The sequence below is a fragment of the Cibotium barometz genome, chromosome 45 (genome assembly GCF_041138505.1).
Source record: "Cibotium barometz isolate CiBa-2024 chromosome 45, ASM4113850v1, whole genome shotgun sequence".
Taxonomy (NCBI): domain Eukaryota; kingdom Viridiplantae; phylum Streptophyta; class Polypodiopsida; order Cyatheales; family Cibotiaceae; genus Cibotium; species Cibotium barometz.
Genome location: NC_141090.1, coordinates 5528591 through 5550288, shown reverse-complemented (window position 1 = coordinate 5550288; position 21698 = coordinate 5528591). Strand labels below are relative to the sequence as shown.

Below are 21698 nucleotides of genomic sequence, written 5' to 3'. Positions count from 1 at the left end.
TGTTTGCCCGGAACAACAAATCCTGGCGGCTGATCAACATAAACCTCCTGTGTAAGCTCTCCATTCAAGAAAGCCGACTTGACGTCCATCTGGAAAACGGGCCATCTATGATGTCCTGCAAGTGCAAGAACGGTGCGAATGGTAGTCATTCGGGCCGTTGGAGCGAAAGTCTCATCGAAGTCGACACCGGGGCGCTGAGCATAACCCTTGGCAACCAACCTCGCCTTGTGCTTGTCCAAGCTGCCATCAGCTCGGAACTTTGATTTGAAAATCCAACGCACACCAATCACCTTACGCTGCAGAGGCCGAGGCACCAAAATCCAAGTGCCATTCCGTTCGATAGCATCCAGCTCTGTCTGCATAGCATGACGCCAAGACTCATGTGAAAGAGCCTCGTCTACAGAAGTGGGATCAGAAGGACCATTAATGATTGTAGACATAAGAGCATAATTAACAAACATGTTGCCCTCATGAATTTGTTTCCCTGTAACTCTGGAAGAACGCCGAAGAGAACCAGGCGGAGGAGCAGAAGGAAGCTCACGTAACCCAGAGTCACGAACTGTCTGATAATACCAACCAGGTACAGATCTGCTCGAACTCGCCGGAGGAGGAGCAGGGTCATCATCATCTGACTGAGAATCCTCAGCTGGAGGTGTGACAGTAACAGCGGGAGCAGGAGGATGAGTAGGAGGAGGAGAAGGAGGTGCAGGAAGAAGAAGCTCACCAAGCTCACCACCCCCCTCTGAAGATGTAGGAGTCTCGTCGAACACCACATCACGGCTCACAATAACTTTACCGGCTTGAGGATCATAAAGACGATATGCCTTGGACACAGTGCTGTATCCGAGAAAAGTCATGCGCTGAGACTTCGAGTCCAACTTGGAGCGGTGCTCCTTAGGCACATGAACATACGCGGTACATCCAAATATCCGGAAATGAACAACGGAGGGCTTCTCACCATGGAAAGCCTCATATGGAGTTTTGTCGGGAAGAGCAGCAGTAGGAGACCTATTCTGAATGTAGACAGCAGTGGAAGCCGCCTCAGCCCAGAAACGTCGAGGGAATGAAGAATGCTCAAGCATAGCACGGGCCATCTCCATAATGGTCCTATTCTTCCTCTCGGCAACTCCATTCTGAGATGGAGTATATGCTGTAGTAAGCTGTCTCCGAATGCCATGTGTCTTGCAATATTGCTTAAACTCCTGGGATGTAAACTCACCCCCTCCATCGGTCCTGAGAGCCTTGACCGAGTGACCGGTCTCTTTTTCCACCTCGGCTTTCCAATCACAGAAGTGATGAAAAGTCTCATCCTTGGTCTTCAGAAAGAAAACCCAAGTATATCTGGTAAAATCATCCACCATCACGAGCATGTACAACGCCTTACTCAAAGACGCGGTACTCATAGGACCACATAAGTCTGCATGAATGAGAGCAAGTGATGTCGAAGATCTGTGTGTCGCCTCCTTCGGAAAGGCGGCTCGGTGCTGCTTCCCCTGCAAACAAGAGGAACAAGGAGAAGACGGAGCCTTGATGGTTGGTAATCCATCAACCAACCCATCCTTCGAAGCTCGTTGCAGAAGCTGATAGCTCAAATGGCCAAACCGAGCATGCCAAAGAGCAGAAGAAGCACCAGAAGAAAGCAGAGCGGTCAGTTTGTAGAGGCCACTATCTTGGACTCCCTGAGCCAAGATGCTACCAGTCGCTTTATCACGAATGGTAATCTCATAACGAGAAAAGATCACCTCCGCACCCTGAGCTGTAAGAGCACTCACTGACAAAAGGTTAAAAGCCAAATCTGGAATATACAGAACGTCAGAGAAGTACCTCTTGTCCTCTTCAGAACGGAAGATGGGGATGGTGCCATGACCATGCACTGGCACAGAAGAAGAATCACCCAGAGTGATCTCGCCTGATCTGGCAGTAAAGTCCTCGAACCAATCTCGATGGGGTGTCATATGAGCAGTAGCACCGCTATCAACAATCCAAGACCGTGACTGAGAAGTCACAAGAGCAAGTATACGCCGAGTACCTGCTAAGAGAAGAATTCCATCATCCTTCTTGGGTTGAGACACCGCCGTTGAGGAAGTGTTCTTTGCTGCTTCATCACGCTTCTTCTTGTGACATTGGGGTGACTTGTGACCCTTCTTGCCACAATAATGACATTCAATGTCCTTATTCTTTGAAGATTTGTTGTCTTTATCCTTATCGGAATCCTTGGAGTTCTTGTCAGAACCCCCTTTACCTTTCTTTTGTTGAGACTTCCCTTTATCTCGTGCTGCCAAAGCTCCATCAGGGCCACCGGAGGTGCCAGTCCGCTCCTCAAAGCGAGACTCTATCTGCATAATGGAGGGGAGTACTTCCTCCCAAGTAACTGGAACAGGACGAGGAGAAGAAACCAAAGACTGAAAGTATGCATCAAACCTCTCTGGAAGTTTGGAGAGCAGCCGAATAGCCATATCCTCTGTGGAGATGTCCTTGCCACAAACAGCAAGCTCGTCCCGGAGATCTTTCATCTTGGAGATGAAAGCAGATAACGATGGAAACGCAGAAACTGATAAGTTCATAAGTTGCTTTTCCAATGCCAAAATCCGACCCGGAGACTTAATCTCATAGAGATCTGCAAAAGCCTTCCAAACTTCATGTGCAGCATCAGCTGTACGCACATGAGAGAGAACAGCATCCTGACAGTTCAACATCAGAAAGGAGAAAACACGTCGATCATTCGACTGCCAAATATCAATATGTGCCTGAGTCACACCACCGGAAGCAAGGGTGGGAGGGGTGGCATTGGCTGGTGTAACAAGCCAATCCCAGAGATCCACGCCACGCAAGGCCGATTTCACCTTCACCTTCCATAGGGTGTAGTTGGAACCATCCAACTTGGCAGACTCTGCAAACATATGAAGAGAAGTGGGAGCAGCCATCACAAGAGCTTGGGCTCAATCTCAAGAAATGCACAATCTCTGAAAAAAAAATGTCCTCCACAGGTACCAAGTGTGCCACCAAAGCCTGCAACACCACAAGCCCCCTCTGCAAAGGGAAAGAACCACTGGAGAGGAAAACGCAGCAATGAAGAAGTGCTGTCCTGTAGAAAAACAGGCCGCCTGCAGTCCAATCTCCAAGTGGGCAATGAAACGCTGATCTTCAAGAGCCAGACGGCTGAATCGGTGAAGCCAATCTGAAGAGAAACCGACCAGCAGAGTGCTGTCCAGAAAACGCAGCAGCAAAAAGCTATGGATATGGAAGAAAACGCAGAGGAGAAGTGCTGAAAACAGGGCTGAACTGGGGCAGCAGAAAGGTTGCTAACCTAGAGCGATGATACCATGAAAGAGTGCACAGAGCGGAAGCAGAGTGGCACTAGAATGTGCTGAACAGAGAGTGCAAGAGAGAGAGAGATATGGAGCAAACTATGCTGAATATACTGAACCAAAACAGTCCCAAGCAAGAGACAGTGATAGTCTCATAAGTGAGGGAGCAAATAACTACAAGACTCTATGAAAAATGAGAGGCCAGCACCCACTATTTATAGTGGGGAAGAGCTGGCCGACTGGAGCATGAAAACAGGCCGACTGGAGCTGTTGGACATGGCTCCCTAGAAAAATGCCAGAAAGGCTGGGAAAAATCCCAGAAAAATACTAAAAAAGGGGTGGCCAGCCCACAAACAAGGGCCATGCAAAAGGGGACCAAATGGGCACCATACAGAGCAGAAACTGGGGATGAAAGTGCTAACAGACACCACACGCCATATGATAGCAAATTGTGTTGAGCTCTTGTATCCAATAATGCATTATACAGCACCTCTCCGTTAAGGACTCTGTAACTCAATTGGGTATCTTAGAGGCGGGTCAAATTCTAGTGCATCCTCCTCTGCTTCCTCGAAAAATACTTGCGTAATTTCCAAGTTGGCTTCTCGTTGTTGCCTAGCACGCTGTTGACGTTCTTTGGCTTCGACTCTCGCGTGTATCTTTTTAAGCTCAGCTTGTTCTTTAGCTGCCTTCTTTTGATGGATTGCATGTAACTCGTCTTGGCTCAGGGGGTCATAGTATCTTTTGAATTTACTCCCATTAAGGAATCCAATGGTTTCAACTCCGTCGAGAGTCTCCACTCTGATGGTACCTTGCGGGGTAATTTCACATACTCTATACGGTCCCTTACCAGCATATTTGAGCTTCTTCTTTTCGTTACGCACTCCATACATCAGGACTTTATCCCCAACCTTGATATCCTTGTCCTTCAGGTGGCGATTAAATCATTTTTTCCTTCTATCCTTCTCCACAAGGGCATTGTATACAGCCAATCGTCTTTCTTCGTTTAGTCGCTCAAGGATATATAGACGCTCTACTAAGGGATTACCATCCCAACTCTCTTGAGTAGCAACACGAAGACTAGGAATGACAAATTCCCATGGCATGACTGCTTCTTGGCTATATATCATTTTGAATGGTGTGCAATTAATAGCCACTTTGTACGCAGTACGATAGGCCCATAAAGTTGTCGTAAGCTTTAGATTCCAATCCGTGCGATGAGCTTCAACTGTCTTTGTCAAAACAGAGATTAATGTCTTGTTTGTACTCTCGGCTTGGCCATTCGCTTGCGGATAGTAAGGAGTAGATTTATGATGGGATATCATGAAATTTGTTGTGAGCTCCTTAATCACTTCATTTATAAAATGCGTGTCATTGTCGCTCACAAGTTCAAAAGGACAACCGAAGCGTGTGATTATATTTTCAAAGAGGAACTTGGCTGTTGTCCTTGCATCTGCTTTACGTATCGCCTTCGCTTCAGCCCATTTGGTCATATAGTCAATGGCCACAATAATATAGCGAGATTGTGTGTTTCGGGCCGCTGGGCTAATTGGACCTACAAAGTCTAAACCCTACTTTTCAAATGGTTGGTTTACTTTGATTGGATGTAGGGGCATCTGATCTTTCCTTTGGGGTTTCTTGTATCGTTGGCATTCATCGCAACCCTTCACAAAGAGTGATGCATCTTGGAACATAGTGGGCCACCAATACCCCGATTGTAAGATCTTTCGCGCAGTTAAGTCTCCTGAGAAGTGACCACCGGCTACACCCATATGTGCCTCTTGCAAAATGTATAGATACTCATCCTCTCGGGCACAACGCCTAAGAACGTCATCCTTTCCTCTTTTATAAAGAGTCCCTGCTATCAGGCAATAGGGTTCGCATTCTTTGATCAACTTTCGAGCTAGATCTTTACGAAGCTCCTTGGGTGGAAAGCCATTAACCAAAAAGTTAACAATCTTCTCACTCCATTCAAGCATTGTCTCCACCATGAACAGGGAAGTGTCAGGTAAGTCATCATCAACCCCCGTAGGAGCCTCACCATTAGGTATGCGAGACAAATGATCAGCCATAACATGTTTTTTGCCAGGTCTCACAACAACAGTGAAATCAAACTCAAGAAGAATCAATAGCCATCGTGTGATTCTTCCTGTGGAGCATGGTTTGTTTACCAGATACAACAATGCTTGATGATCCACATAGAAAACAAACTTGGTGGCAAGGAGGTAATAACGAAATTTCCTTACTGCATATATCATTGCCAACCCTTCTCGCTCCGTAGTGGTGTAGTTCATCTCAGCATCGTTCAACTGGCGACGATTGGCAAAGCTAATGGGGTAGTCTAGCTTGTGTTCTCCAGGTTGAGTTAACACACACCCAATAGCAAAGTTTGATGCATCAATATGCATATGGAAGAGTAAATCCCAGTTAGGCATTCTCAAGATTGGAGCACTTGCCAAGGCCTTCTTTAATAGCTCATAGGCACGGTCACATTCTTCGGTCCAAATAAACTCGATGAGAAGCTTATATAATGGTCGAGCTATCTCGGCGAAGAATAGAATAAATCTTCGATAATAACCAACGTGGCCCATAAAGCGTTGGACTCTCTTATAGTTGGTGGGTGGGGGCAATTTCAGAATGACCTTGATTTTACTCTCGTCAGTGGAAATCCCATTTTTGGACACTATATGCCTTAAGATAACTCCGTGTTTAACCCAGAATTGGCATTTGAAAGGATTCAATGAGATGCGATATAATCTACACCTTTCAAATATTTCTTAAACACATCAAGTGCTCGTCCCAAGAGGAATGAACACAAAGATCATCTAAGAAGGCTTCACAGAAGTCCCTTAGATATTCCTTAAAGGCCGTGTTTATCAATCGTTGGAATGTCGCAGGTGCATTGGTCAAGCCAAAAGCCATGACGCGAAAGGCAAACACTCCAAACTTCGTGATAAATGTTGTTTTAGCTTGGTCCTCAACTGCAATTGTGATCTGATTGTAACCCGAGTACCCATCTAAAAAGCTATATGCCTCCTTGCCTGCCACTCTTTCAAGCACATGTTCAGAATATGGCAAGGGGTAATGATCCCTTCTGGTGGCTGCATTAACCTTTTTGAGATCAACGCACACTCTGAGTTTCCCATTTTTCTTTGGCACGATGACTATCGGAGAAACCCATTCTGAGTGCTCAATAGGGTATATGAATCCATATTTTACAAGCTTTTCAATTTCCTCTTGTATAATCTTTGCATACTTAGGATTCATTGGGTAGGGACGTTGCTGGACTGGTTTAGCAGTGCTAATCATTGGAATCGTGTGTTGCACCACCGAGGGTGGAACACCCTTCATATCATGATATGTCCAGGCAAATATGTCCTTGAATTCCTTAAGAAGCTTCGTAAGTGCAGCTTCTTCCGCCTTGGTGAGGTCTTGAGCAATAAAAACTGGTTTAGACTCCTCACCCGGATCTGCTAAGTCTATCTCCTTAACTACCGCAGGACCATTGTAGACACCGCTACTCCCATTGGTAGGCGTTCGTTGGGCTTTTGTGTAGACCACTTTACGTTCCCCTGTGGTAAATGATTTGAAATGCTCGGGTGCGGGGTGTAAGTCTACTGGTTCTTGTTGTGCCAGGTTTTTTTCTTTCAATTCCGCTTCCTTTTGTTACTGAGCCAACTCTTGGTTTTGCCGCCTTCTTGCAGTACGACTTAGTTTCGGCTTCTCTTCGATTTCTAATTGGGCGACGTCATGAGGTTGCGGAATACACCACATGACACTTTGGAGGTATTGTCCCCAATTATCCGCTAACTTCCGATGAGCATCAATGGCTCCTACATAACTAAGCCATTCTGCAGTGGATCTTTCTTTGTTTATTGTAGTGCGTACATTCGCTCGATAGCGTTGGTGCTTATGTCTCGTTTTCTTCTTACCAAGTTTTTGATTTTTGTTTCTATCAGATTCGGACTCACTTGGTCGATCTTCACTTTCGGATGAACTGCATGAGGTCACTGTCCTAGGCCTTGAGCACCTTGCTTCCACATTTGGGTGAATATTTGATTCATCCCCCCCATCAGGCTCAGAGTCAGTTTGTTCTTGAGATTCATACTCAGAGTTACATTGGTCTGAGTCTTCGCTACTGTCAGTTGAGTTTGCCACTTTCTTGCCATCAGGAGTCAAGTGCATAACACCTATCATGTTTATTGGCACTAACGGTGGCATATCTTGCCCCTCAGGTGTTACCCAACTTGTGTCTCTATTTTCCCATGTGTCTATGGTTGCCGCTAGGTGTACCCAATCCACGTTATCCGACTTAGTCATATCTGGTAGGACATCCATATAAGGAGAATCTTTCCCATCATCAGTCTCTTTTTTGCATGTATAGCAATACCTTAATGGGGCAGAGTGAATAGTGGTATCCGATCGATTATCAATGATAATCTTGCTTCCTAAAGGATGCGCGCGACCATTCTCAAGATCAACTCGAATGACAGAATCTTGGAATTGTAGATAGACATGGTTTTTCGACCAGTCATGCACCATTTGTGCTTCCCTCATGAAAGGACGTCCTAAGATCATTTGATATGACATAGGATGCTTGGAGAAATCCATTACAATGAAGGTATGTCGTACCTTGTATCCTAGAACCTTGATCTTAAGGTTCCTTAACATTCCAATAGGTTTAGCAATAGTTCCGTTTGCCATCTTAACCACTATGTTTGTGACTTCGAGGTGAGGTCTCCCCATAGATTCCCAACAGTTTTTAGTCACAATGCTCACTGCAGCACCACCATCAAGGATTCCCTTTAGAGTTAATCCCTTGGTAGTAATGGGGAGGGTTGCATTAGATTCGTCACCTTCAAAGTACTGTCCCAACTTGTTAACAAGTATTTCAACGACCGAATCTTCATCTAAGTTGGGTTGTAGATCCCAATGCTCCCCTTCATCTTGAAGCGTGTCGGGTCTATTCATATTTACAAATTGTGGTAATCCCGCCTTTAGTTCTCCATTGAGAAATGTCCGAAGAGCTAAGAATAGCTCAGGATCTCCGTATAACTTGGATATGATCGTGGTTCTGATTTCAGAGGACATGAAATCCATTAGCTTGGACACATTCAATGGTACTTTTCGAGACATCGCTCCTTGACTAGGGATTGGTGAAGATAGAATCACTTTCTCTTCAATGGGGTCAGGCATTCCCTCACTAAGCATTCTTTCAAGCAAAAAGGGTGTTTGCCCACTTCCTGATGTCCTATCCTCACTTGCTTTCCGAATGATACTAGGTATAGCTAACAGTTTATGGTTCCTGTGAGGCTGAACTTGCGTAGGAAACACTATGTCTGGAATTTTGATTTTTCTCGGGTTTGGCTCCAGTTCTCTTTGTGTTTCTTCCACCAAACCCCTTAAGTGTTGCACTTGTTCAATCTCCTCAACTGGGTTTGGGTAAGTTCCAATCTTTTTCTTGAGGATTTTTGGCCCACGTGGCTTGTCTTGGGGAGTCTTAGCCAGTTTGGGTGGTCGAGAGGGCATTAACTAACTTGGTTGTGGGGCTGAGGAAGTTTCCTTCTGTTTTCCTTTATTTATGTACTCGCTTGATTCTCCTTCATTGAGCTCCCGAGTGGGTTCCTCCCTAAAGGAAGTGGCTTTGGTCCCCATGGTTTCTATTGAATCAGAATCATCTTCAGGATCATTCATATACACGGGGTCGTCTCCTGTCCCTATGTTGGTCTTTGAACTGGGCTTGGAGCTCGTGGCATTAAGCGATCTCTTCCGCCGTGTTTTCTTTTTCTTTGCCTGAGCGATTGATGCAGTATCCCTCTCTTCAAGAATGTAGTTTTGATTTTGAAGCATTGACCGTGTAACTACATTCGCGGGTACAACGGGTGTGGTTCCTCGTGCTTGGTTAATGACCTCAACCAAATTCAATGGCGTAATCTTGGGTGCATTAGGATTATGTGGACATTGAGCAATCAAATGATCTATGCCACAACGATTACATGTAAGTACCGGCATTCCCGATGTGCTCCCTTGATTTGGTTGCAATCAAATGATCTATGCCACAACGATTACATGTAAGTACCGGCATTCCCGATGTGCTCCCTTAATTTGGTTGCATCTGAGTAGCGATCTTCCCTAGCCTATTAGGGCACTCCGCTACATGATGCGGTCCACCACACTCGTAGCATTGAAGAGGTGGTCTCCTCGTCAAGGTATAAAGGTTTTGCCCTCTTGTGGCGAGAGCAGCCGCTTGATATACATGCTTGACTTGCCCGAGATGATTCTCCATGTAGTACTGGGGAATCATTTCAAACGTATCAATCTCGTATGGAGCAGTGGGGTCTATCTCCTCTTCATAATCCCCACACGCACTATGTGACCCACAACTCATCTGGCTTATAGGAGTAATCCTTGGATGTGGAGGTTGTGGTCCTAGCACTGGCGGTGGTAACGGCACAGACTGGACTACATTCGGATTCCTTGAAACTATGTGCTGTGACGGTTGCTCGACAGGTTGTGCAAGCATTAGCATGGGTACTTGAGGTGTGTTTAACCAGGCTAGTGGTGCCTGGTTTGCCAACATTCGCTTAAGTACTAGGCAATCTTTAGATTGATGGCCATACTTACCACATGCATTGCAATTCCCATTGAATTTGACTCTGAATGTGGGACATTCACTCGTGCTATGTGGTCCTAAGCACACCGAACACCATTGTTGCTCTCTCCTTAGGTACATATGGCTATTCTGAGGAGCTCGATTACCCCTGAAGTATTCTTGGAGAGCCTTAGTAAGGTCGGTCACAAACATTTCAGATATCTTGGGCTCCTTGGCAATAGGTTTCACCGTCATTGGCTCATGCCCAGATACTTGCGAACTAAGGGATTTTGTCTCCGAAGACACCTTTTTACCTGCAATCATCAAGTTGTCTTCTAACTGGATTGCATTGGCAGTGATTGCTTCCCACGTTGTAAGACCTCTAATGACTAGGCCATTGTATATGTCCTCGTGGCGCAATCCTCGGATGAATCTATCGAGCAGTTGGTTATTATTGAAGCGCTCATCGGGAGTGCAGCGAGAATTTAGATGCTTCAATCGACTTATAAAGTCTCTCATTGACTCCCCTTCCTCGCGTTCAGCTTTTTGGAGTTGAGATGCTACACCCCAAAGCACACCCTCACGTATGTATTCTTTCAAGAACAATCTCTTGAGAGTGGGGTAGTGAGTGCGCTCTTCAACCCTTAAGGTTCGATACCAATCTCCAGCCTTCCCACTCAAGGTTAAGCCTAAGGCTTTACACTTATGCAGCTCATTGTTTCTGAGTGAGCTTAGCCACTTGTACTGTCTTGCTTCTAGGTTCTCTCTTAGGCATGCCCCGCATGTTTTCCGCAATAGATCGTCCGATTGTCTGAGCAAACGCTGCGAGATCACCTAGGTGAGCAGGTATAGCTGGTGGAGGTACTTCTGGGATAGCCTGGCTGATAGGAGTTGGCGTTGGTCTGAGTATGTTGGCAAATGACGTAGGATATGATATGTGGCTAGGCCTAGCTCCTCTTGGATAAGGGTTGTGATAAGGCGATCGTGGAGCATACGCCATTGGCATACTAAGAGGCGTAGGAGCTACATGAGCATGAGTAGCGATAGGTACATAGGGTCGATAGGCACTGGCACGCACTGTTGTAGGTACTGTTTCACTAGGTAGCGGTGTCGTACTAACTACAGTGGTAACAGGTGCGCTTTCTGTCATGCTCATCATTGGGGTAGGCATTGTGGATTCCCTGATGGAAAGTTAAGCCAAGGTTGGGAAGCTAAAGTTACTGCTCGTGGGCTCAACCTGCATTGAGACTCCAGGCGAAACAACATTTGAAGGGTCTATGGGACTCACCGAGGGAGTCTCCAATTGTGATAGGGTTGGTTGTTTGGCCTTGCCCGTATCCAAAAATCTCATAGGGCCAGTGGAAACTAAGTTTACTTTCCTATTTTGCCTCTCAATTTGGATAATTCTATGAATAACCTCACATATCATTTGTTGTTGCTCCTCTAGATTAGTGGCGCTAGATGTAGATCGTAGGACTTCTAACCAATCTACATGGTATGTGTAACTCGTGTATAGGTCAGTTAGAGTCTCTGTGTGTAGATCATATTCCCAATTTTCGTTGAGAAATATCCCATCCAGACTTGGTGTGCCAAACGGTTCTCTTGAAGTGGACGCAATGTCACTTCTTATGGATTGGCTTCTAGGGATCTCTACTTTAGGAAAAGCATCGGAATGTGGTAGCTCAGTAGGGCCCTCATTAAACCAAGTGGGTAGAATATCCACATGGACACTCTTTGGGAGGATAGGGTCTACATAAGATGTGAATGGTGAATCTACTACCCCTCCTTCCTCATTTACTTCGCTTGTCGCATGTTCAGAGTGTGTAGCTCTACTAAAGGTCTCTATTAGATGACTAAACATGCTAGATCCGGGTTGTGGGACCCAAACTGGCATGTTTTGGCTTGTCTCCTCAGGGTTCTTGGTAGGGTGCCTTTCCATGGCTTCTGAGTCAGAGGACGAGTCACTATCCACTATTTGTGGATCTTGGGTTGCACTCCCTTGGGTTCCAGCCGAAGGCTAAGATGCCAACGTGGAGGGATGGTGTGAGCCTGCGTAAACTGAAACGCTTTCTAGTGGTTCAGGCTCTAGCACCCGACTAGAACGTAGATGCATGTGACGTGGATACCCTACGTGCGTTGGTAACTACCCTTGAAACTCACACAAGTGGTTTCTTAGGTGTTTTGCACTCCGTTTTTACTTGTTTTTAGATTGTTTTTAACTCGTTTTTGACCCCCTTACTTACGGTCGAACTTGGACTAGGGCGTTGTTAGGTATTTTTTGGTAATATTTTTCTTGGCATGTGTACACACTCATGCATGGCATTTACAAATAAAGGGTGTCCATCTCCAAGGGCTTAAAAGGGGCATAAGGCCACATGTGAACGGATCTAACAGGAATATGCAATGTGTACAGTTAGTTGTTGGTTTACCTTGATAAATGGGAAATGAAAGGGGTGTGAAATGAGAGTCAGTTTCACAAGGTAGATTTTAGCACTATCATATGTGGACAAGTTTGTTGACAAATAATGTGACATGCAGAGCACTATTTTTTAAGGCTGGACAGGGACCCGTTAGAGGAGGTCTGCTACAGTACCGGTCCTTGGCATTTCATGGGAAACAAAGGTAGCCTTGGATTGCTTCAAAAGACTCTTCAACTGGCCTCGATTGTCAAAGAAGCGCAGCGTGGAGGTGGGGGTGAGCTCTCTGACAACCTGACATACCTTGGAGTATTACAAATAGTATAATATTTTTTTGGTTGAACGGGCTGCGCAGCCCATGTGTATAAGAGGAGGGGGAGAAAGCATGAAAGAGACGGGGGAGCTGTAGTTTCAGTTTTGTGATAGGGAGAGCTCGTTTTTCTGGTGCTCTCAGATAGCCTGCGTAGCCCATGTGTGTAAGAGGAGAAGCGTAACCTCTGTGTGAGAAGGCGCGGCCTTCTAGGTGTGTGAGAGCCCGTTTTTTTCTGTGTGAGAAGCTGCTCTCTGTGTTTGAGAGAGAAAGGAGATGAGCTCGTTTTTTTTGAAGAGAAGTACTCTCAAACAGCCCACGGCACTCCAGTTTGTGTAAGAGGAAGTGCTCGTTTTTTTGTGGGAAGGTGCTCTCAAGGAGAAGCGCAGTCATGTATATAAGAGAAGCTGCGCAGCACTCTCTATGTTTGTGTGTAGGAGGGGAGGAGAAGCTGCAGCACAACCTGTGTGAATGAGGAGAAGGTGCCACGCATAAAGAGTGCAGCTTTCTGTCATGATGACAGCCCATGCATGTAAGTGACGGCTGGCCAGTTTTTGTTCTCTTTTTGTGAAATAACTCATATATACATGAGGATCACCATCCTGTGGCTTTGGAAAACCCATGTATATGATAGCCAACTCTCTGTTTTTGTGGAAAGCTCATGTGTATGAGAAGGACAGCCCTCTGGTTTTGCTTGAGAGAATATGTATGTATGGTGGTACGTTTCTTCAACAGACTTGAAGTTCCTTATTGATGTTGTCTTTTCTTGGGAAACTGAAGTTTTGCAAAAAGCTCATACTTGATGGAATATAACCTTGTTTATGTCAAGTGGTTCTCTCACCATTTCTTTGTGATTATCATTTTGCTTATGGCTGTGAGCCTATTTCACGATGAGGGTGCAACCCTATGTGCATATGAATAAATTGAGTAAAGGGTGGCAGATGTTGATGTGCCCATCTTCCCTTGCATGTCTTGATCAGATGTATGTAGGCTTCCTCCAGTTGCTTGGAAAATTGAATGAGGGCAGAGACAAAGTTTCATGCATGAGGTGTTAAATGTTGTGTCAGCTCACTGAGTAGTTGACTGGTGCCCCTTTTTCTTGATGTTGGTGTGTAATCCGAGCTGTGGAAAGGCATTGCTATAGAGGTGTTCCGTGTTTCTCCGCCTCCCTTCACAGCGTGTGATAGCTCGAAACGAGCGTATCGTTTAAAGGGTCCTAGCGTGCTTTACAGCACCGTGTTCGCCTATCCAGAGTTCTTGTGGTCCTCAAAACAGTCCGTTTCTCTATGGGGGAAGGGGCAAAAGCCTATTTGCTTGTGGAGGAAAGGGTGAGGGCTTTATCCCACATGCTCACTTTACTCCTTGGGGAGTGGGCTACATATAGGGCACAACTTCCCATAAGCTCTCACTTGAAAGAAAGCTATGGAGGCTCACTCTCCTATATATATATATCAAAAGACCGAGACCGAGACCGAGACCGAGGCCGGGGTCGGGGTCAATTGGGGGTTTTTCTTTTCAAAATTTTTTTCTCCAATTAAAAAATCTTTCCTCTCCACACGTTTGGTTTTTTTCTTTAGAAATAAAATTTATTTTTATTTTTTTTGAAATTAATTTTTTTGAGATAAGTTTTCTAGGGTTTCTTTCTGGGGTTCAGCCTTGGCTGCGGCGCAGTTCGCACACAGCACATGTCTGGGGATTCAGAAATCCCCTCTCACGCAGAAAACCAGATAACAGAACGCACGCCCACACGTGGAGTGAAAAAATAACAAAAGAAACAGAAATACAGAAGACAAATTGCAGAAACAGATTGCAAAACACGGAAACACCTCAACAACACATAGTCGCTTTCCTGCAGTGTAAATTAAACTTCACGCAGCAACCTGAGCTGCAAACTGGAGCTTGGTGCAAGGCAACTCCCCGGCAGCGGCGCCAAAAATGTGCGCTTTTGCCGCACAGGTCGTAGTTGGGGACTTGCCGAGCACTGTATGCGAGCCACGAATGGCTGCAAGCATACAACCAGGGAAGGAAGCTCAAACAGAATGCAAAAGGTGTGTCACTCACCGCTCAACCGCCGCCTTGAAGGATTCCCGCGTCGCAGTGAAGGAGGAGCCGCCGTCGCCGCTCTACCGCCTCTCCGCCGCGCCGTGCCACTACACAGTGCTCGATCGCTCTCTCACTCTCTCTCTCTCTCTCTCTCTCTCACATACGCAGGAGAAGGAAACCAAGGAGATAAGGCAAGAGCACTCTTGTATTCACAACACATGACAATGAGGATTTTAGGGTTACATTTGACTCTTATAGGTGACTTGGCCGTTCACACTTGGGCGCCTATACATGGCCGGCCGATCCTAGCCCTTATCCTACTGATATTCAAGGTGCGCCTCTCATCGGCGATCACCCAATCCCTTCATCCTTAACATATGGTGCCGACAAGCCCGGCCCATGACTCAGAATAGTTAAACTAATTACATGACGTAAAACAAAGTACGTCTCATTGTTCGTCATAGGTCAACAATAGGGATCTTCTGGAGCTGTGTTGACAACGTAGCTGATTTCTGAGAGTGGAACCATTGTATTTTCTTCTCCTCCACTACTACGGGGCTTTTATGGCAGCATAGTCCCCCCGATTGGTTGCTCTTTTCTGAAAAATTAATAAAATTGGGTGTTTCTCCTATCATATGCTGTAACAGTTACTCTGCATGATTTTGCTGCAGGCAAAGAGAGACCATGAAAGCAAAAATATTGTTCAAGCTTATGAAATTGCAGGCCTAAATATTTCGATTGGTTCTCAGCAACAGGAGGCTCTATGCTTCAAGCTAAGACTTGGTTAGTCTGAGCAACATGTCTCTCTCTCTCTCTTTCACACACACGCACACAGACCTTTTTTTGTGAAACAAAAATCCTCTCTCTCTCTCTCTCTCTCTCTCACACACACACACACACACACACACACACACTCTCTCTCTCTCTCTTTAACACACACACACACACTTTTTTTGTGAAACAAAAATCCTCTCTCTGTGTCTCTCTCTCTCTCTCTCTCTCACACACACACACACACACACACACACACATGCACAGGCACACGCTGATGCCCTTCCACTCACCCGGATACATGCACACATAAACATACACACACATTGTTATATTGTATACTATAGACTAATATTATTTCGTGTACTATATTTTAACTCACTATAGATTATAATTTGTGCTATATAATATAGCTATGTTATACTATGTAATACCATCTCATGCATGTGTGCGAGAGCGCGCACACACATACACACACCCCCACACCCAAATTATCACTTACTAAATTATAACATATATCTTTCTTGAGTATAATAGTGTTATATTTACTCTATATATCATGATAAGACTTTATTTTCTATATATTACCATTTATTTAAAATTTGTAGTATTCACCTCACTACTACGAAGTTTTGGCTATCAATGTGGATAAGGAATCTGATTGCATTATTGTTCTTTTCTCATTTAGAGGGAGCTGTAGATGAAGTAGAACTCTTGTCCTCAAGGCTCCAAATCCTTGGTTTGCAGCTTCAAGAAAAGGAAGTAAGGCTGAGAGCGGCATCTTTCTCTAATCTAAGCTTTCTGTATGTACGCTTCTAGTATTTGCACAAGTGATTGTAAAAAGTTGGCTGCAACATATGGTAATGCAGGTTCAACTCTGTGAAGCTAATGAAAGGCATCTCAAAAGAGAGGCGTATTTGAAGTACAAGCTTGCCATGGAAAAGCATACAGAGGATGCTCAAGAGAAAGCATCAAATGTGCCACATCTTGATGAATTGAAAAGAAAGCATGAGGTAGAAGTTGAAAGATTGAGAAACGAGCAGTGCACTATGAACTTGAAACAGAAACAGGAAGTCTCGGCTCTCATCAGGGAGAAGAATTTTGTTTGGCAGCAACTGAAGAGGATGGAAGATGACTACTCTAATCGCCTTGGTACAAAGAAACAGGAGCTCAAATTCGCTGTAGACAATTTGCAGAAGCTTCAGTTGAGGGTGGATGAATTACAGAAGGCCCATGATGAGAAGACAGTTGAGGCCACTGTTTTGCGAATAAATGTGCAAGCAGCAGAGGAGGAGCTGCATCGGCTTCGTGAGGAGCTGTTGCAGCTAAAACCAGCTGGGCACATTGATGATAATCAAGAGTTTAAAAGCTTAGTTTTAAGAAACTCAAAAGATTTGATCCCGGCCAGTGACTTGGACAGAATGCTGACTACATGTGAAGAGGTGGACAAACAATTGGAAACTTCAGAACAAAAGCAGCAGATTGTGGAAATCAAGGTGCATTTTTTGTGTAGTTTTGATAATTTGTTAAACCTAAACTTGTGTGTATGGCCATGCCAAATATCTTCATGAAGGGCATCTTTCTTTGCTCTTACCTCAAAGCAGACCTACTGGGCTGGGGTATTTGGTGCATGTAGTACACCAGGAAACACAAAGCTACAAATTGCCTGTGGTCCTTGCAGGCTGAAGAGTTGAAAAATAAGCAAGAAATGTTGATCTCAGATGATCCTGAAGCTACAAAGCTTTTAGTTGCGAAGGAAGAAGAGTTGAAGAAGGCAAGGAAACTGATGGATGAGCTTAGGCTTGAAAATCAAAACCTACGATTGCTATATGCTGACTTGGAAGGGCAGTTCAAAGATAAACAGGTATAATGTATGTATGTTTGTATGTTCGACACACGGACCTGTTAGGGTCGATTATTGGATACCTATGTGCTCCAGTTGATTAGATTGAAAGATCTGCTACACAAAATAATTATATGTTACTGTCATTTGGTGAATGTTCACAAATTCCTCATGGACTGCATCTGCTTTACTGGAAAGCAGAAGCCGGAAAAGGTCAACCGTGAATCTGCCAAGGATGCGACTACTCGTAACTTGACTGCCGAACTGGAGGCCGTTGCAACTACTGCAAATCAAGCATCTCCTAAGGCATGTTCAAATGGGGGAATGTACTGTATGGTGAAGAAATCTTTGAAATGTGCTAATGTTTCACTTCACTACTACCTTCAGAAAACAAGGCTTTGTAACCTTCAATCCAGCCTTGAAAAAAATTGCTGGATTGTTTTTGACAGGCTTCTAGGGACTCACGCTCGAGGAGAAGCAAGATGGCCCAAAGAAATTCCCCTAGTTTAGACTTAAACCATGGTACAAAACTCAAGGCTGGGGAAGTCAAACAAATGGTAAGTTTGCTTCAGATGGTAACTTGCAGAGGCTTTCTAGGCTTCTGCAGTGCCTACTCTTAGCTTTTCATTTGACGAGATGTATTTCATTGTTCAAGTTTGTTTATACATGAACTTAAAGGAGAAGAAAGCTCAGGCAAACAACTCAAGGAGCCAAAGGGGAAGAAAGAGGAATGCCAAGGTCCCTGAGAACGAACTTGTAACAGCGAGGGAAACAAGGGTAAGCTACTTAAGTGTTTAACCAGACAGATAACTCAGTTAGCAGGTTGCTAATCTTTTTACCTTGGTTCGATTTTTCTAGACTTTTGGTTACCACATTCTCACTAGGGATCAGAACGGTTCTAGATGCCACACTGGACCCCCTGCATTTGGTGAGCTCAAAAGGAGGAGACCGGCTCCAGATTCTTCTGTAAAGCAGACATCTCAGAAAAGAGAACGGCCTACACCCATGAATGGAGATGGTAGCAGTTCGCTGGTATTGTATTCTTTAAGCCCAAAAGTACCATGGCTTTGTGCTCATTCCACAAACATGATATTTAGAAGGCAACTCTGGTTTCAGAAGGTCAGGGTGTAATTAAGGGGCTTGAGTACCCCCAAGGGAGTACCTAATCCTTTCTTGGGGGTACCCAAAATCTCTTTATTACAAAGGGATCTAGGGACATCCTGTGGGGGTACAGAATATCCCTTCATTACACGGAACTATTGTTGATCCATTTATTCTATGCTTGCAAACAGAAAATCCTCTCTCGAAAAGATCCAAATGTTGAAATCAAGGAAGCTGACAATGAGCAGGATTTGGTGCAAGTTTCCCGACAACCTTTGGAGACTGAATCTGTGTCTACAAAGAGTGCGCGGTTCATGAAGAACAGGCTATTTTCCTCAGTTTTTGGTATACCCAAAGTTCTAGCTGGAACATGAGGACTCCAAAGAGTCACTGGTATAGTGTATATACTTATGGTAGCTCCAATTGAATTGATAGAAGATTCAAGGGTATGCGAGTCCAACTATAGTGCACGGGGTACACACTTGAAAGTATCGAACTGCACAGGGTACATCTTAGCTTTTTTCTTCAAAAAGGCAAGTAAATTTGAATCCATCAATCCAATAGCATGCACAAACGTAAGGAGATGAAAATACAGCTCATCATAAGCGTGGTTGGCATACCCATTCCTTCAGCCCATAACCTAGGTCATAAGAAGTTTTGTTCTAATTGTATTATTGAACTATACAACCACTCTGGAATAATGGTTTTTCCTCAAGATCCTCTTCTGACTCCTCACTGTGGCTCCCTTGAGTCTTTGAAGCATTGATCAGTGCTGAGGACTATTATCTGGATCAAAGGTATCCTTGAAGGTATCGAATTCTACCGCCACAAGCCTCTACATGCTCTCAGCTCTTGCAGGGATTGCATTAAGGCTATCATTGACGAGACCAAGCCTGTGTTTCATTTGCCCTATGCGAGCTCAAGAAAAATGCCATGCCGCCGGCGGTGGTGTTACGACCATCGGTTCCAGCTATCGGCGCCATGTTAAGGAGAAAGGAGGTGTTGAACGACGCTGTGTAGGAGTATCCCGGATCCCAAATCCGCAGACCCTTGAAATTTTGAGCTGATCTCACCACTTGAGAGCAGTTTTGGGACCAATGTTGATCGCTTTATGGTGTGGGAGTATATCCTGTGTTTGACTCTATCTTCTCTCTCTTCTCTTCTCACTCAAAGTAAAGTGGAATTGCATAAACTTACGGGTTGAAAAAAGGCTTTGTTGTGCGTTACGAGGATCAACCTATTGCATGCTACATTGGTATCATAGGTGAAGGTTGTGACCCAACTTGGCTACACAAAAGTGAGCATTCCATGGATGGTAAAATTGTGGTCAAGAAAAACCACCTAGGCCTCCACAATGTCAGGAGAGACTTTATCAAAAAGCTACAAAGAAGATATGGAAGGAGAAATCTACAAGACACCACCACTATAGAAACGCCTTGCTAAGACAATATATAGAGGCTAAAGAAGAAGTAGCAACCAAAGAAAAGAAAGCTAAGGAGGTGGCTAAAAAAGCCAAGGAAGGAATTGAAAAGCCAAAAGACCTCTTAGAATTGGAAAAATTGTTTCTCATCATGGAGCAGCAAAGGCAAAAAGAAGATGCCAAAAGGTCGAAGACCGACAGGCCAAAGAAGCTCGACATGAGGATGAATAAAGGGTTAAGGATGCCAAACGTAGGGTTGAAGAAGACCAAAGATGGCAGACCAAGCAACTTGAGAAAGGCTTGAACGTGAAGCTATGCAACTCTAGAACTAGTAGTTGATAGCCACAATGCAAGCAAACATGTTGTCTATTCTCCCTACATTGGTGCACCAAGGATCGAGTTCCTCCACCACCCCAACCACCGTCATATGAGTTCAACCAAATTTTAGTAAGTATGATTGTAAGTGTGATCGTGTTGTAGTTATGCAATTCATTCATCAATTTGTAGCATATTTTTCGTTGGTTATGCTTTTAGATCCTTAAGATCATGTCCACATGGCGGCACCACACTCTTCGACGTAGTGGTTACTTGGTGGCAACATTGGTTGAGTCTACGTATGGACTTGATCACAAGGGCTCCTCCATATGTATGGGACACTTCGTGTTCGACCTTTGGAAATGGTTTCTACCTTCCTAATACATGACCAACCTTGAAGATGAATTTTACAAACTCTCCCAAAATGGGTCTCTACTGTTGACATACTCTAACCAAGTTATCACGTCAGCACATCAATTAGGTATATTTGAGGAGGATAAATTGAAACAGTTTATTAATGGGTTGGATATTAACATTAGGTTTATCTATGTGATTTGCAGGCACAATTATATGGCAAGGCTCTTGCTTGCTTAACATTATGGCAAAAAGATAAAGAGTTTAAGCCTAAGAAAACACTTGAGGAAAAGGCCAAGGAGGGCATTATTGGTGGATACGTCCAACCAAAAGAGCAAACGCGATATAAAGGGGAGAACAAATGTTTCTTCTAGCACATTGTGGAGCATGGTAAGAAAGATTGTACCAAGTGGTAGGCTGTACAAGCCTCCAAGATCTTTGCCTCCACAATAGCCACTACCACAATTGTATCTACACCTCTCGTAGTGGCCACTCACGTCGCTAACTCTTGCTTGCCTTAAACATAGTATCCACGGTGGAATTGACGATAAGTAGGAGGGTGAGATCTAGGGGTAAAACAAAGCCTTCATTCTTACTTTTGGCACAACGAAGGAACAAGTCATTGTCCTCTTAAATATGGGTAGCTCTCAAGATGCCATTTCTCTTGAATTGGCTAAAAAGATGAGTCCTATACCTATATCCTATCATCTAGATATAGACAATTTCACTCGAGCTTCACACTCACATATCTCATACGGTTTAACAACTCACATTCATGGTTCAAAAGGCCACATTTCAACGAGAATTCATTGTCTCACTTTTGGGATGTGATATGATTTTTGCATTCAGTGGTTTAGGGGTTATGCACCCATTCTTGATAGGAGGTAGGATACTTTCACTATTGTTGATGGTGTTTCTGAGCCTGTCTTGATTCGCGGGCGGATAGGAGCATTCTACGTATTCCACTCATCTCACATGTCCAAGCCCAAAGAGCCATTAAAAAAGGAGCTGAATGTGCTTTGATTTATGTCCATAGCCAACAGGTGTAGCCATATTTCGATAGTGATATGTGTGAAGGAGTTTTTTTCCTCTTTAGGAGTTTTTTTTTCCCATGCTAGTATACACTCATTTTGGGGTATACTTATTATCTTTGTACATCATACATTCATTATCTATCTATTTATCATCTCGTTGTGTTCTCCCTTGAGCTTCTCCATTGTGTGTGTA

General features: G+C 44.4%; 1 protein-coding gene across 3 annotated transcripts in view; it reads left to right on the top strand.

Annotated features, from left to right (window-relative positions):
* Window positions 1-19097, top strand: part of LOC147612346 (cytomatrix protein-like protein) — a 29159-nt gene extending 10062 nt beyond the window's left edge. For 2 of the 3 annotated variants that reach the window (XM_086782959.1, XM_086782961.1), the window contains exons 3-11: window positions 15339-15450; window positions 16127-16200; window positions 16308-16934; window positions 17120-17302; window positions 17483-17587; window positions 17731-17838; window positions 17960-18058; window positions 18140-18313; window positions 18574-19097. In XM_086782959.1, coding sequence (XP_086639085.1) covers window positions 15339-15450; window positions 16127-16200; window positions 16308-16934; window positions 17120-17302; window positions 17483-17587; window positions 17731-17838; window positions 17960-18058; window positions 18140-18313; window positions 18574-18756 — 1665 coding nt within the window. In that variant the 3' untranslated portion in view covers window positions 18757-19097. The remainder of the gene's footprint in view (window positions 1-15338; window positions 15451-16126; window positions 16201-16307; window positions 16935-17119; window positions 17303-17482; window positions 17588-17730; window positions 17839-17959; window positions 18059-18139; window positions 18314-18573) is intronic. The other variant, XM_086782960.1, reaches the window with a different exon arrangement.
* Window positions 19098-21698: the final 2601 nt, after the last annotated feature.